This window comes from Sinohyriopsis cumingii, chromosome 19 (genome assembly GCF_028554795.1).
Source record: "Sinohyriopsis cumingii isolate HCF-2022 chromosome 19, ASM2855479v2, whole genome shotgun sequence".
Taxonomy (NCBI): domain Eukaryota; kingdom Metazoa; phylum Mollusca; class Bivalvia; order Unionida; family Unionidae; genus Sinohyriopsis; species Sinohyriopsis cumingii.
This window is the reverse complement of record NC_142979.1, coordinates 58,038,604-58,055,884: the sequence shown is the minus strand read 5'-3', so window position 1 is coordinate 58,055,884 and position 17,281 is coordinate 58,038,604. Positions and strand designations below refer to the sequence as shown.

The window sequence follows — 17,281 nt, the reverse complement described above, 5'->3', positions numbered from 1 at the left end:
TATGTGATGGCAAATTTGGATGTAAGCTGATTGTTCTACATAATGATTTAAAGCCAAAAGCACTACCGCTAGTCTGATGGCACTGTTTGTTATGACTAGACTGGGTTAAGATGACTGGTCTACTTAATAACTTTAAACCAAAAGCACAAACCATTATCTACCAGCATGGTATGTTATGGCAGATTTAACAGGAATTCACCCCTCCTCTACACTGATGCTAGAGAGATAAGGAAGACTGTTTTATGGGTAGTTTTCAAAGGAAGCTTCACTCAAAGGTTCACAAAGCAGGTTTAGATAGTGACCAAATAACATATGCGAAGCTTTACCTTGGCATTGATAGGTGCGAGACTAGTCTCTGATTTTCTTCAACACCTTTTAGTAATCTAGGTGCCATTTTGACATGGAGAAGGTTGTTTTTCAATGAGCTGTGATGCATATTTATGAGTTAGACATCTGGGAAGTTAAGATTTAGGATACAACAGTATTTTAAAAAATGTTCATTTTTATTTATACTTTTACATCCAAAAAAAGATGCCAGAGGATATTTATATAAAGTATATAATTCCTTTTCAAGTAAAACAAACATTGCTACCTTATATTTAAAAGAAGACTTCCAAATTTCTCTGCAGTTTAAACAATTTTTGGATTAAGTAATCCAGTTCAGTCAAACCTTTTTTCGCAAAAGCGCTTCTCAAGGTCACCTATCAATGTAAAGTTTGTTCACTAATCAAATGAACCAGAAGGTTATTATGTAATGACCCCAACTAAATTATGACCAATCATGTGTTTCAACATGAAGACACTCAGAATGCGTCTTTTGATTAAGTTTGCAACATATTTCTTGTTAAGAGTAACTATAAGAAAATGATCTACTGGTGTCTTCTATTCCTTGTGACAATATAGCAATAGAGCTACACAATTCTGAAAATAACAGGTGAGTTACAGTGAGCATAACTCTGACCAGATGAAAAATCACAAGATTTTGATATTCTCTGGCTCTTAACTTTTCAGAGGTCTACCTCAAAAAGATATCTGATACCGCCTTGAAAAGGAAAATTTCTCCACATCTGAATGATGCCTAAGTTACTAAAAGAAAGTGTCCCTGTCAGTGTGAATACTATTAAGATATAAAGACTTGGAATGAAACTGCAATTTCTTGATTCAGTATACAAACCTTGTGTCTTATTATATATTTATACAAAAGTAGTTGATAATGAATGCATACTAGATATTAAGCAATGTTGAACCTGGTCACTTGTAAAGGGTAGAAAATGCATAAATATTCATTCTCAAGGTGTGAAGCTGCATCTACATAGCCAAGGATGATAGTACCAATGGTTTTCCTGAACCCTGATTATATGATGACTGATAAGGGTCCATTATGATACACATATGATTTCAAACAAATAATAAGCAACCTGATCAACAGGCACATTATATACTCACAGATCTGAGTATACTCTGTTCTACATATGACTTCAAGCATATAGTATAGAGACTGAACTATCAGCACATTATATACTCACAGATGTGAGTATACTGTTACACATAACTTCAAGCATATAGTAAAAAGCCTGAACTATCAACACATTATGTACTCACAGATCTGAGTATACTCTGTTCTACATATGACTTCAAGCATATTGTATAGAGCCTGAACTATCAGCACATTATATACTCACAGATGTGAGTATACTCTGTTATACATATGACTTCAAGCATATAGTAAAAAGCCTGAACTATCAGCACATTATGTACTCACAGATCTGAGTATACTGTTCTACATATGACTTCAAGCATATTGTATAGAGCCTGAACTATCAGCACATTATGTACTCACAGATCTGAGTATACTCTGTTCTACATATAACTTCAAGCATATAGTATAGAGCCTGATCTATCAGCACATTATATACTCACAGATGTGAGTATACTCTGTTATACATATGACTTCAAGCATATAGTAAAAAGCCTGAACTATCAGCACATTATATACTCACAGATGTGAGTATATTCTGTTCTACATGACTTCAAGCATATAGTATAGAGCCTGAACTATCAGCGCATTATGTACTCACAGATCTGAGTATGCTCTGTTCTACATATGACTTCAAGCATATTGTATAGAGCCTGAACTATCAGCACTTTATGTACTCACAGATCTGAGTATACTCTGTTATACATATGACTTCAAGCACATAGTATAGAGCCTGAACTATCAGCACATTATGTACTCAGAGATCTGAGTATACTCTGTTATACATATGACTTCAGCCAGTGTGGGTATGTGAGAAAGCTTCTCATGGGTCTTCCTCCACCATTAATACTGGCTGCCATGTATAGCCTATCGTGTGCTGAAAAATGGCATTAAACCCCACAACAACAACAACAACATATGACTTCAAGCACATAGTACAGAGCCTGAACTATCAGCACATCAAATACTCACAGATCAGGGTCTACTCTGTTTGTTCTTCGTTTGATATTAATTAAAAATAGCACAGCCTTATCTAGTGATACATTATGCTATGACAGATCAATGTCTACTCTTTTTTCTTCCATATATAATCAAACAGCATACAGCCAGCATAGAGCTTTTCTATAGATGACTTTCAGTAAACAGCCTGATCTAGTGGCACATTATGTGATGACAGATTTGGGTCTACTCTGTTCTTCATATGATTACAACCAAACAGGAGAAAGCAAGATCTAGTGGCACATTATGTGATGACAGATTTGGGTCTACTCTGTTCTTCATATGATTACAACCAAATAGGAGAAAGCAAAGATCTAGTAGCACATTATGTGACGATACATTTGGGTCCAGGCTATTTCTTTTTTTTATGACTACAAGCAAATTCCAGTGTCATCTAGCAGCATATTACATGATAAATGTGTTTTCTCTGTTCTACAAATGACTTCACATATTATGTGAACTAGATGCGCTCTAGTAGCACATTACATAATGACAGATCAGGGACTACTCTGTTCTACATCTGATTTCATGCATCATGCAAGAGACTGATATAGCAGCACATTATGTGACAACCAATGTGGGACTTCTCTATTGTTCTACACCTGATTACAAGCAAACAACAGTGAGCATTATCTTAAAGCACATTAAGTGCTCACAGATCTGAGTCAACTCTGTCCAATGTATCATTACAAATAACATACAACCTAATCTATGGACAGTTTCTGTGATGACAGATCTTGGTCTATGCTGTTTGGTCTATATATAAATACAGTCAGCACTGAGCATGAGTTAGCTGCACATTATAATGGTGACAAATATTAATCTTCCCTTTTCATTACAGATTTTATTACAGGCAAACAGCACTGAACCAGTGCAAGTGGCACATTATGTACTGACAGATAAATAGCAATTTATTGTTACATGTTCCACTGTGAATTCCTTTAATAATCTTAAGTTTTTACCTTCCTCCTTCCATCAAAGATAGCTGCTGCCTCAAGTGGGATGTTGACCATTACACCCAGTGTGGTCAGACACAGGTGTAACATGTTATCTAGCCTCTCAATGGCTGCATCCTCATTGCCCTCAGCTTTATCTGTAGTAATTATATCTTTTAAAAATTCATAAATGCTGGCTATAATGAGTAATTAACAAATTAAGGATGATCTGGTATAATCTTCTTCTGATTTTACGCTTACTTAACTGAGAAACTGATCTGCTGTTAGCTATCTAAATTCTATGTATTTTTTAAAATTGTAGTGGAGTGCTAAACCAATTTCATCAGTTGCTTTGTGTAAGTAAAGGCTAAATCAGCTACATTAGACAATGAAAAACATTTTACATTTACTGTACTGGTAAAAATTCAGGTACTAAGGTAGTAGAAACTGATGTTAGGATTATGTAACATGTTTTCAGGCCTTCAGTCATCATGTCATTTCCTTATGAACTGGCACATGGCATGTATCATGGTATGTATCCTATCGGGACCATTGTACTGTGATACAGATCTGATTGTGACATCAGGGGATGATACTAGGCTCTAAGACACAGCAATCATCAAGGTTAATCTCATCAGAAACATTCCTATTGTTACTTTATTATTACAAATCGACTGACTTACAGTTAATTTTATGCTGTGAAGTATATACCACACGTACATGTAGTACATTTTTACCCAGCTTGGAATATCAATTGTTCAGCAGTGTAAGACATGTTTTGTTAAGCAATCAATATTTTCATACTTTTCCAAATTTTCAAAAGCAAATGTTGAAATTTATTTGGGCTTTCATTTGGCGTATGAAAATATCTATCGCAGGCATGTATAACATTTAAAAACTTGTTCAGCCCAGATTACAAAGTATGATTTCTACACATTCCTACCTAGTTGCTGCTTCAGCATGGCTGGATCCACATGAGTGCCAGTAAGAAGGGCATCAATGGTGGCAGTCTGTCGCATGGCAATCTGACTGAAATATTGGCTGGCAATGTTCTGCTTATCCCTCTCCATGGCCTCACAGGTGTACATAACACACTAACAAAAAATACACAAATTCATTTTACCCCCATTTCAAACTTTTTATATACTAGTTGTTCCAAAATTAATATTTTATTTTTCATCATCATCAAAACAATTGCTATTTAGTTTTTAAGCATGCTACCACTGATGATTCATACTGATTAAATATTGTGTTTTTAAGTGAATTTCAAATTCACACACATTTCCACAGTTTTACCTATTACATTACTGTTCACTTAAAATGGAAATTTACTTCAACTGGCAATTCACATACTAGAATTCATATAAATAAATGTTGTTTTTTGTTGTAAATGTTCTTCAGACTGATTGGTAAAAGTTGTTCTTATTCATATGGTCAGACAATTCAAATAGTCAAAAAATGCATCACAGATATTAGATGTTAAAAAGTTAATATGGTTATCAAAATGACTTATAGACAAAACAAACTTTCTGTTTATCATCTGTAGAATATATTCATTAAGTCTAACAATTTAAAAAAATTGGGAACATGAATTAAAAATGTCCACCATAATAATCTAACTGGCAAAACGGAGATAAATCCTCTGTCTTTCTCACATATCATAAGTGTTAACGAATAACAACAGTGTCTCCTTTTAATTGATACATATTTAAGTTTAGATATATGCATATAAATGATAATGAAAATTTATACCAGTACTGTCTGTTCTCTAAGCCTGAGATCATCGTCAACTTGCTGATTCATCAGTTTGGGGACCAGTGACAAGAACTGTAGCATGGAATCCAAGTATTGCTGAGAGCTAACATAATTAAATAAAGAGAGTTTTTATATTGATGAGGAGATTTATTGTGTATTTATTTTCTAATGCACAAAATTGGTAAAAATTTCTACTATAGCGAAACTCTACTACAGAATAGTTAAATACAGTAATTACATATTTAATATTTAATTGTCTGCAACAATACATTGGTATAAATTGGTACAGAACTCTTGAAGAATTGGCAAGTGAACAGGATAACTTACTGAAGTACAATGTATACTCACCAACCATTCTCATTGTCTCAGCAGCAGTGGATACAACAGAACCTCTCTTGAAAGACCAACCTTTCTGCCAACAAATTATGGTCTTTCATAACTGGTCATACCACTATACAATCAATAAATCTTTGCTGAGAATATGGTCTTTCAAGACAGGTGGTCTCATACAGCAGTGGTTTTTCAAAACAGGTTTTTACTGTAAACAATCATCCCATTATAGATCATGATGTACTGGAATTCAAGGCAAACCTGGAGATAATTAACTATCTCTACAAAATGTTTAGAAATCTCCAGCAGCCATTGTAAAAAAATTGATTATCATGCTGAAAAAAATTTCATACTGAAATGATCTTGATAATGAAATGTTAATTCTGGGACAGGGAATAAAGGACATAAAACGATAACAAAGAAGTGTCACTCTATTGTAAGATACCAAAGTAGAGATACTGTAATGTGTGATAAAAACCTTTTCTCTTTTTTTAAAATTTGAGTCAAAACCTTAGAGTGACAGCCTGACCACTATTAGAATCATTATTAATGCATCAGTAAATTACTTTAGCCAATCTTGCTGAGGCCCAATTGGATACAAAATCAAGATCTAAACATAAAAAAGACTGACTGGCACAACTACAAGGTAATGTGCTCTTAAATGACACTGCTTTCATATTTATACAGGTGAAAAACTTCATTCAAAAAACCCATTATTAACAATAACACTTCCAAAGACCATATGCAACACTTAATATGACTGGCTGATAAAAATATATGGACCAGAAATTACCAGCATCACCAGAAATTAATCTGAAGCAGTACATGTCAAATCAACTCATCATAAGCAAATCTTGATTTTAATCAGACTGAGCTTAGGTCTCACATGAATTTAATGCATTAATTTCTATACTTATTCACATGTACAATACACAATTAACCTGTTGATTGTTGATTATCACTTACCACAATAAACCTTGTAAAGTCCCTAATTATCAAAGTTAACCAATGAATAACAAACTTAGTCCTACTTCCAACTGCAATGGTCATAATGGCTGCATGTAGCACAGAAACATCTATGTGGTCATGAGGTAAAAAATATGCTTAACCTACGTAAGTAATTAATAAAATGTAGGTCTCAGTGACCTTTTTTCACTCCAATTATTAAGTTTCTTGAGTCTAACATAATCCAATAAACAACCTTGAAACACAGCTTCAATAATCAAACACAAAATATGTCAGAGACATCACTTTACAAAAAGGGTGTAAGATGAATCCCAACCAAATTTCATAAGCTAAATGTAAAAACTTAAACAATGCCAGTAAAAATATGGTTCGTGATGATCCTCTTTTCTTGTATGAATGTGGTGCTAACAGATCTGTACATCATCTGTTTCACAATTCTAGCATAAAGAGAGTGCCTGAGTAATGAATACAAAATTTAACCCAAGTCAGCGGAGCATAATTTATGGGCCATAATATCCTGTTTCTGAATTGAGGCTGTGGTGCTCATTAAGACGAGTCCCCTCACCAATCGGCATGATTCTAGAGAGAATAGTATTACAAAGTATGCAGAAACCTGTTTGATCAAGAGCTAAGTGCAAAAACTTAACCAAAGTTAGTAAAATGGGAAATGTAGGTCACAACTGCAATCTTTACAGTAGATGTGTGGTACTAACACAGATGCATACAATCATCTAGGGCAGTGATTCTAAAATGAACACCTAAAAATAAATTTCACAAAAATCAATTAAGTGTGAAATATGGACCACTATAATACAAGGGTGAAGTACTCATTAAGATGAGTTTCATAGTTCTAGGTATAACTATATATATATATATATATATATATATATATATATATATATATATATATATATATATATATAAGTTGCATTTTACAAACCTCTGTAATATACTGCATCCACCTATTAAGTTAAAATGGGCAAATAATTCTTACAAAAACCAATGAATATTTGTCAATAAGTGTATCTTTAGATAATGACCACAATAGGTAACATGTTCCACAAGAATCCATAAAAAAAGAGTCTATCAATGGGACAAATGCTCAACTGAATGTAAGGAATTTCCTTGAACTCAAGATAAAACAATTTTTTTCTTCTTTTTAATCGCCGAGTGTTCAAACCATCTCATATATTTTGAGCAATAACAAGATTATCTAATTTGCTGCTGTAGAGGCCACATTAGATATAAGATTGGCACCAATTTCATCAACCAGACATCATTAGAAGTCTTTTAGGTGAAAACCCCATGTGAATATGACCATCCATTCAGGTGGCCATATCAGACATCAAATTAACGTCATTTCATAAAAAAAATCTTCTGGTGAAAACTTGATGTTGACAAGACTTCCATTTAGTAAAAAAAGTGATATGATTTACAAGATGACTGCCAAGGTGACTAATTTATAAGTAAGACTGGCTCCAGTTTCATTTATGGCCAACTAGACATCATAAAAAGTCTTCCTGTGAAACCTCATGTCAGTACAACTTTACATTTATGAGAAGCAACAATAGTGGCCATACTTGATCTCGAATTGGCACCATTTATATTTTTCACCAACTATATTACAAGAAGTCTTTTGGTGATAACTCAATATATATAATATAGTAATGCATCTAGGAGGAGCTATAACTGTTGTGGCCATACTGAATGTCCAAGCAGCACCATGTTCATTTAGGACCAACCAGATCATGGGACAAATGTGTATATAAAGTTTCATCGCAATCCTCCATGTGACTGAGGAGAAGTGATAACCAAATTGCGAGTGGATGTACAAACAAATGAAGACTGATGAAGAGCAGGCAATCTCATAAGATCTAATCTGTGACCAGTAGAGCTAAAAACTGCAAGTTGTGTTAACAAGATTCTCATTTTCACACTTTTCAACTGCAGAACAAAAGTGCAATAACTGTAACAAAATTATGAGAGCATGGTAATTTGACAATATTTCCACCTTCAGATGATGGCCTTAACATGTGGAAAGTCTCATGTCTCTGAAATTTGTGTGCTTAGTCATGCTCAAAAAGATTCTGTCATATACTACATTCAGCTTCAAGTCAGAGAGGTCAATAACTTGTATAAATTGCGGGAGTACATAAACTTGTCTAAATTTACATTTTCTGATAATGCCAAAAACATTATCAAGTTTCATGGTAAATAATTAATCAAAGTATTGAGAATACAACTGGCTTTTGAAGGTGGAAGTGGTGCTTATTCACATAAGATCAGATGGAAGAACTTAACTCGAGAGATACTGCAATTCATGGTCCCTTTAACTATGGAACACATACTTTCTTTTCTATATATGTAACTGCCTTTAGAATCAATGGCTCAAATGCGGGACATTTATTTTAAAACTAAAATGGAAAATTTCCAGAATTATTTTATTTTTATTTACTTAGAGGCTTTGATTAAGTAGTCTAGAACTGTCATGGTTTAGGAAAAACAGGTATAAATAACCTATATTAATGATGGTGAATCACTTTATATCAACATTATCAAGTTTCATGGTAAATAATTAATCAAAGTATTGAGAATACAACTGGCTTTTGAAGGTGGAAGTGGTGCTTATTTACATAAGATCAGATGGAAGAACTTAACTCGAGAGATACCGCAGTTCATGGTCCCTTTAACTATGGAACACATACTTTCTTTTCTATATATGTAACTGCCTTTAGAATCAATGGCTCAAATGCGGGACATTTATTTTAAAACTAAAATGGAAAATTTCCAGAATTATTTTATTTTTATTTACTTAAAGGCTTTGATTAAGTAGTCTAGAACTGTCATGGTTTAGGAAAAACAGGCATAAATAACCTATATTAATGATGGTGAATGACTTTATATCAGTTTGTACAAGTCCTAGGAATAGTTGGAACTTGTAGTCTCTATGTACAGTATATACTTATTAAAAACCTTAGGTTGGAGACAATGCTAACTTTCATTTTGAAATAAAGAGTAAAACATTTAATATTTCTAACCATATCTTTATCATTTCTTGCCAAAATAAATGCCACTTATAGTGGCCATACATACTAAAATCAAAGTAGAAAAGTTGGATGTAAATAAAACTATACTAATTCAACAGCACTAAACTACAAAGCAAACCAACTGACTTACACATCTTTCTCTACTCTGTCAGTCCAGCTGATCTCACTGGCAAAGTAAGCATTGAGGGCCACAACAAGGTCTATCAGGATCTGCTGACACCATGGTTGCTGAGGGAAAATTGGGGTATTAGCTATCAATCAATACAAAATAACAAAATGCCTAACTCTATATCAGAAAACACTAATCACATTAATATCATTTCTTGCAGAATAAAGAGATTTAAAAGTTAGACATGCATTGAAAAGGTAAAATATGGAGTACTGCTCCCTAAGAGGCTACAGTAAAGGGTAAAACATGGAGTATTGCCCCCTTAGGGGCTACAATAAAGGGTGATGATGTTATCAAAATATTAAACTTACATTTTTAGTCCTATAAATTTTGCTACATCTGGATGTACCATGATTGTACTTCCACTATTCTAACACTGCAAAAAACATTCATTTTCTGAAACCTCTTTAATATTTACAAAGCTTCAATGAAATTATACGTACTGTTAGCTTTTCATCTTATCTAACATGTAAATCCATGAAAACATCAGTTCACACAAAACCGATATAGCTTCTAGTTAATACACACACTTCAAATCTAAGGTTAGCATTTTAGCAGAGCAGCTTTGATGGTACAAGATTACAAATACCGAAATCTTCTGTATTTATTTTGGATGGGAAGGCATAATCTACAATGTAATCAATGCCTTCTTGTACATAATTATGAATGAAGAATATGTGGGTGGAAAACAATACATTTTGTCTTGGGAGACAGAGATACAGAAACAAGAAAAGACCACAAGGATGAAAGGCCCTTTTATCCCCATATATCTGCAATGCCAGAGAAGCCCGAAAGATGTCCAGTAAACCTACTTTTATTTTACACGCACAAATGACCCCTGGCAATGTGTCATCCTGACAATGACTCCAGGTTTAATGAAAGCAGCATCCATTGTTTCTGGTATAAAACTCTGCACATTGGGGGGGAGGGTATACTCAACTTCAAGATTTAATATTTAAAAGAACATGGCAGGATGGGCTGGTCTACTGGGATAAAAGACAAACCATTCTGAGTAGAAACAAACCATCAAGAGATTGAGAGGCCTCCACTGATGCATGCAATAATGTGTCACAAAAATACACAAACTGTAAATCAGTATAGCAAGTTATCCATAGTGGAATTTGGTATGAATGATGGATTGGATGAAACTAAGCCACCACCAAAACTGTGGAGATATCAGACACTAAGAGACAATCAAGTTCATAAAGATTTCAAACTAAAGCAGAAACAATTACAAGATCTTGAGGTACTCTTTTCGCAAGGCAATTCTATCTAGTTGCACATTTAATATAACTCTTAATATTCATGGAAAGTAATATCTTTCCATAACTACACATCAGGGACTTTAGTGTACAGTATTTATATTCTATGTTTACTGCAATATCTACCACAACAGTAAATATCTTCAACAGACTTCTATTATAAAAATTCTGTTTGAAAATTTAAGAATCTTATTTTGTTCTTGTATTTTGAAGAAAAAAAATCCATTAATATGTGTAGCACATTTTGTCCTTGTTAATAATTCACAACAAAAACAAGCAGACATATTAAGAAGTAGTTATTGGGGTTTAACAAAAGGCCATTATATAATGATCTTCACTGTACTTGCCATACCATTTTGAAAAACCTGTTTTTTCAACAAAACATGAACTTGTACAATGATAAAACATTTGTAATATTTGACCTCTTGACCCTTCTCTGTAAATTTCTGTGTGTTATTCTCTTCTGGCAACTCTTATTTTTTAAGACAAAATCTGATGAAATGCCTATTAATGATATCTGGAACTTGTGCTCTTTCAACAGATGTGGGGTGGGGGTTGGAACAAAGACTGACCAACAGATGGTCAGTAACACATAATCTCCCCAAACTATCTTGGAACACTGCAGAGATAATAAGAGGTGCCTGTCATAGATTTTGACAGTACAGTCCAAAAAGAATTTCCATGAATATGAGATAAGACCATCAACCCTTCTTTTAACTGATGAGTACTGAAACCATCTCTGATATTCTTGAACAATAAAGTTTTCAAATTAGCTGTATGGTGGCCATATTCATTCAAGAATGGCACTTTTTCATTCATGATGAAGAAGACATTATTTGAAGACTTTTTGTGAAAACCCCATCCCAAAATAATCATCTATTCAGGATAAAACTTCATTGTGAATGTCTGTGGGGCACCATCTTCATTTTGGATCAAACGGATTAAGTCTTTTGGTGAAAATCCTATGTCAATATTTGCATCAATTCTAGAATAACAACAGCATTTCAAGATGACCACCAAAGTGGTCAATTTTGATCAGATTGGCATCATTTTCATTCAGGTTCAAATAAACACCATACGATATCTTCTAGTGAAACCCAATGTTGATATGACTTTCATCATCTTATTCAAGACCATGCTGATGTCACAAGATGTCTTCTGGTGAAAACCTAGTTTCAATTTGACTTATGATCTAGGAGGAATAGTGATAAGATTGTCAAGATGGCCACTGCAGTGGACAGAGTGGATATCACATCAGGATGATTTTTACATATAATCAACTTGACACCATAAAAAAATCTGCTAAAAATGCATGCTGCTATGACACTGCCTTTAGGAATAGTGATAACAAGATTTTCAAGATGGCCACTGCTGTGATATTGGACATCAGACCGATGCCATTTTCATTTAAGACTAACAATTTATCATATGAAGCCTTTTAGTGAAAACCCCATGTCAAAATGACCATCCATTCTGGTAAAGTAACCATAATAAGATTTTCAAGATGGCTGCCATGGTGGACATATTGGATGTCCAGAAGGCACCATTTTTTATTTGAACCAACAAGATACATGTTCCCCTCCATCACCACCTTACCCAGTGAATAGGGCATGTCCTTAAAATGATTTTCCATCCTGATCTTTACATATGTTCCATTACTTAGACACACACACACACACACACACACACACACACACACACACATTGTAGACAAAGAACAATTCATAGGAACCCCAGGTTTTACAATGCCTGTTCATTTGATTTGAAAGTAAAGAAAAACGAAGAAATCAAATCAAAAAAGATGACAAATGGGTTCACTTTTTTCTTAAACTCATCACTTCTATTATTCACTTTGGCAACATATTTTTCCTGCCTTTTGTATGATAAAACACAATTTTTATAGTAGGTGAGATCTGAAATTTTGATGTAAAATGTGCTCTGTATATAACACATTTTGAAAGCAAAATTAAGAAGGTAAGATCATCAAAGTTGTTATTTCCTATAAAGACTTCTTTTCGTGTAATTTTAAAATATGGATCATAGAAAGTCTAGACCCATTCCACAAAATAATTTCCAAAAATGTTCAGTAACTGACAGTCACACAATAAGTGGCTCAATATGTTCTATTCCTTCTTTACAGAATTTATCATTATCACTTAAATTAATCCTTTTCAAAAACTGGAATTTATCATTATCACTTAAATTAATCCTTTTGAAAAACTGGAATTTATCATTATCACTTAAATTAATCCTTTTGAAAAACTGGAATTTATCATTATCACTTAAATTAATCCTTTTGAAAAGCTGGAATTTATCATTATCACTTAAATTAATCCTTTTGAAAAACTGGAATTTATCATTATCACTTAAATTAATCCTTTTGAAAAACTGGAATTTATCATTATCACTTAAATTAATCCTTTTGAAAAGCTGGAATTTATCATTATCACTTAAATTAATCCTTTTCAAAAACTGGAAAATTAAAGCTAATCGGTTTTATGTCATTTGTGCAAAGTTTAGGCAAAACAAAGAAGGTGGACCATTCATTTACACTAATTGCACACTATAGCTGGCTAGACCAAGTTTCATGCTGAACATTTGGCTTTCATATCTTAGTTCTTATCAGATGTTTATAAATAAACTTATTCTTTGCTTTACTTTAGGAAACAAAGTTTTGTTGAGCATTACTTGGAAACTATTCTCACTTTCGAAAAACATTTTTCTTTTTCCACTTTGCTATTATGTTTTAGATAAGGGCAAAATACTGCATACAATTAATAGTATGTGTCATTTGTTTTATTTTATCAAAACTTAACAGAGATCCGTGTGCATCAAAAAGGGTGCTTAATAAATAAACACCATTTATTCTCCACCTTGTGTATGATTTAAAATTATCTACAGTTACTAAATTATAAATATCTAGACAAGTATTCTGAACCAACAAGACAATGCATCTGGTCTTCTGGTGAAGACCTGTTCTGTTCAGGAGAGCAGCAATAATAAGATTTTCAAGATGCAGTGTCCATATTGGATGCCTGAGCAGCATCATTTTCATTTTGGACCAACCAGTCTTTGGCATAAATGTGTGAGGCTTCATGGCAATCCTACAAGTAGTTTCAAAGGAGTATCAATAAAAAATGTGCTAATGGCCTGATTGATATCAGATGACAGATCAACAATGGATGACAGATAATCTAACAGGCCATTAGCTCAGACGGTCTATGGACAGATGGACATCAGATGACAAACAACTGATGACAGATAGCAGGCCATCCCATAAGCTATTCTGGTCTATGACCAATAGAACTAAAACCAGAGTTTGCTTTGTTGTGATGTTATTTTGTTCCTTAGCAACAAACTCTTTAAGCATCTTCATCACAACACTTGCAAGGCATAAGTAAGCACTAGTTTGGAAGCATAATTTTTACATCTATAGCAAGCCAGTGAACCAAAATTGTTGTGATGGATTTTCTGCAATTGTATTAATATTAGCACTGTGAATACTTTTTTAAGTCCTTGAGTAACACAATAAACAAACACCTCAGCTTTAACCAGTTTCCTGGTTAAAACACACAATTTATTTATCCATGGCCATTTTTTCAGGAGTTAGAGACTTCATTTTAATGGCCTATACTGAATGCATGAACTATTACTAGTATTTTTTTAATCAATTTTAGTACATAAATTTGTCTTCTGTATATGATATGCATGTAAGCACTTCAGTTAATGTCCAATATGCATGGATGTGATGTGATTTTGATTTTTAACATATCTTTAATAATTTTTTAGTCATATCACTATGATGTCTGCAATGTGCCTGTTTATAGTGATGTCTAGCATTGGGGCATCATACCGCAGACATGTAGCATGATGTCCCACCCAGTCACATTATCCTGACACCAGGCCGACCAGTCCTAACACTAACCTCTTAATGCTGAATGCCAAGCGAGGAAGCTCTTAGTACCATTTTTGTAAGTCTCTGGTATGACACAACCGGGGATCGAACCCACGAACTCCCGCATCCGAGGCGGACGCTCTTACCACTAGGCCACCAGAGTGGTTCAATATGCATGGAAGACAGTAGACTAGACTGAGTCAAAATGATAAAAAACAAAATAAACAAAATCTATGCCTAAAAAATATTGACTTAGCAGTACTGCCATTATTTTTATTATTAAGCAAAAACTATATACAGTCAAACCTGCCAACAGCATCCACCGATGAGAAAAGGTGACTTCTGCATGTGTTCACCTTCCAAACTTGGTGTTTGAAGAAATACCATGCACTGGATACCATTATTATTATTATTATCAACATATTGAATTTGCTGCAATTTTCAACAAAAGCAAAAAATACATATGTCGTTCTCTAACATTAATGTCTATATCCTGCTCACTTTTGTCAAGTCTATAAATTAAACCTGCACTTATTTTTAAACTCAAATTTATGGTCAGATCTCAGTGGCAAGCCAAGTTATTTGCAAACATGGGTTCACTGTAAATATTCTATCACAGATTATAAATAATTTGCATGCACAATTTTTAAACCAAGAGGTCATCCACTTAGCAATAATTTCCTAACACCTGATAATGTGAATTCACTATTTCTAATGAGGCACCAATTTTCATGGATTTTGTGGTTCTGGTAAACTATGAATTAATGATCCCATTAATAATGATCCTTGAGTGCAAACAACAGAACCCACTGTCTGTGGGAGCGATAAGAATCCTATCTCAATCCACAAAGATCCAATGAACACTGATTCTTGTGTGGAAACAATAGAACCCACTGTCTATGGAAACAATAGGAATCATTTCGGTCCACAAATATAATAATTGAAGAAAACCTAATTTTTCACAAAACAATGAATACTGGAGTCAATGAAAATAAATGAATTCACTGAAAAATGAAAGCAAATTTTAACTGACTTTTAATTGACATCTAAATCTTTCACATTTTCATTTGCTTTTGTAATGAAACTGTAACATTATACAAACCTAACTTGGCTCTATTAAAGAAGATAGGGGAATAAGGAAAATTTATTTGTAAATGGGATTTAAAATTTGAAAGGTGTTTCTAGAATCACTTAAGGTGAAGTTTGTAACTCCTGATTAAAGTTGTCCAAAATGTCCAAATAAGGAAATAACATGCACAATACACTAATATAACTTCTTTGGTTTAAGTGTGAGTAGTTACTGATACCCTGAGAATGGCAATTAGATTTTTGACAGACATGTGCTAGTTTTTGTAGTTAGTTGTGGAACTATCATATACATGTAAATAAGATTTGTCTTTTAAGTAGTGAGATGAGTTAGAAGTCTGTTCTTGTTTGCAATTGCAAGTCTAGGGGACCTATGATTTCCAATAACTCTTATTCCACTTTTATGAAGTATATTTCTTGGGGAAACAGTGTAGGCGACTGAGCATTCTGAGCCATAATTCCTAATGATGTGAAATGCTGGAAATCCAACTTATTTAAGGTCTCATCAACAGAATGTTGTATATGACTGAAATCCAAATATAGTGGTAAACTAATGTTGCAGAAACCAAAGTCAGGATGTCTAGCAATCAGGGGCTGTAACTCTACTAAATGAAAATATGGAACACAAAAAAATTAATTTCCTTTCAAAGTCTCATCAATATAGAGCTGCATATTAAATTTGGTTGAACTCCAACAATCCCTGGCCGAGTTAAGCTTCAGAAATTACAGTTAGAAGAATGGGCAATCACAGGCCACAACTTCTCTAAAAGTTCAAACAGAAATCTGGAAATCACTCTATTCTTCAAAACTAATCAATAAAAAATTGCAATCCAATTGTTTTTAAATCCAAGTATTCCCAGTCAAGTTATCTTGTGGGAACCAGATTGTTGATGGATGAACAGTCAGAAAGATTTATAAATGGGCAGCAAGACAGACAATGTGATTATACCGGGACTTGAACTGAATGAAAAACTTACCACATAGCAAATTTTCATTTGCTTTTGAAGCAGCAAGGAATTTTCAAACCATGTTAATACAACAGGAAATCTTTCTGATGGTATCATTATGAAGGCTAGTAAAAGACTTGGTAACGCACTCCAAGCTACAGCAAACATTAGCACATATTCTAATCTGCATGACATGAGCAGCACTCGGGAGAGAATAATTTAATCTCACCTCAAAAATACAGCATAAAGGTGACAATCTGACCTCATTACCCCCTTTGTTAAGGTCAGGATTCCTCTAAACAAATCAAAAAGGAAATATAACTTAAAAAATGTTAACAAGAAAAAGTTCTGTGTTGAATACTGTTGAGTATAATGCTTTGGATATCTTTCATTTATACATCAAAATTACAGTA

General features: G+C 33.6%; 1 protein-coding gene across 4 annotated transcripts in view; it reads right to left on the bottom strand.

Annotated features, from left to right (window-relative positions):
* LOC149775766 (serine/threonine-protein kinase 36-like) overlaps positions 1 to 17,281 on the bottom strand; it is a 158,703-nt gene that overhangs the window by 79,201 nt on the left and 62,221 nt on the right. For 3 of the 4 annotated variants that reach the window (XM_089944445.1, XM_089944448.1, XM_089944447.1), the window contains 5 exons: positions 17,098 to 17,163; positions 9,640 to 9,737; positions 5,164 to 5,269; positions 4,355 to 4,505; positions 3,439 to 3,569 (listed from right to left, as the gene is read on the bottom strand). In XM_089944445.1, coding sequence (XP_089800571.1) covers positions 3,439 to 3,569; positions 4,355 to 4,505; positions 5,164 to 5,269; positions 9,640 to 9,737; positions 17,098 to 17,163 — 552 coding nt within the window. The remainder of the gene's footprint in view (positions 1 to 3,438; positions 3,570 to 4,354; positions 4,506 to 5,163; positions 5,270 to 9,639; positions 9,738 to 17,097; positions 17,164 to 17,281) is intronic. The other variant, XM_089944449.1, reaches the window with a different exon arrangement.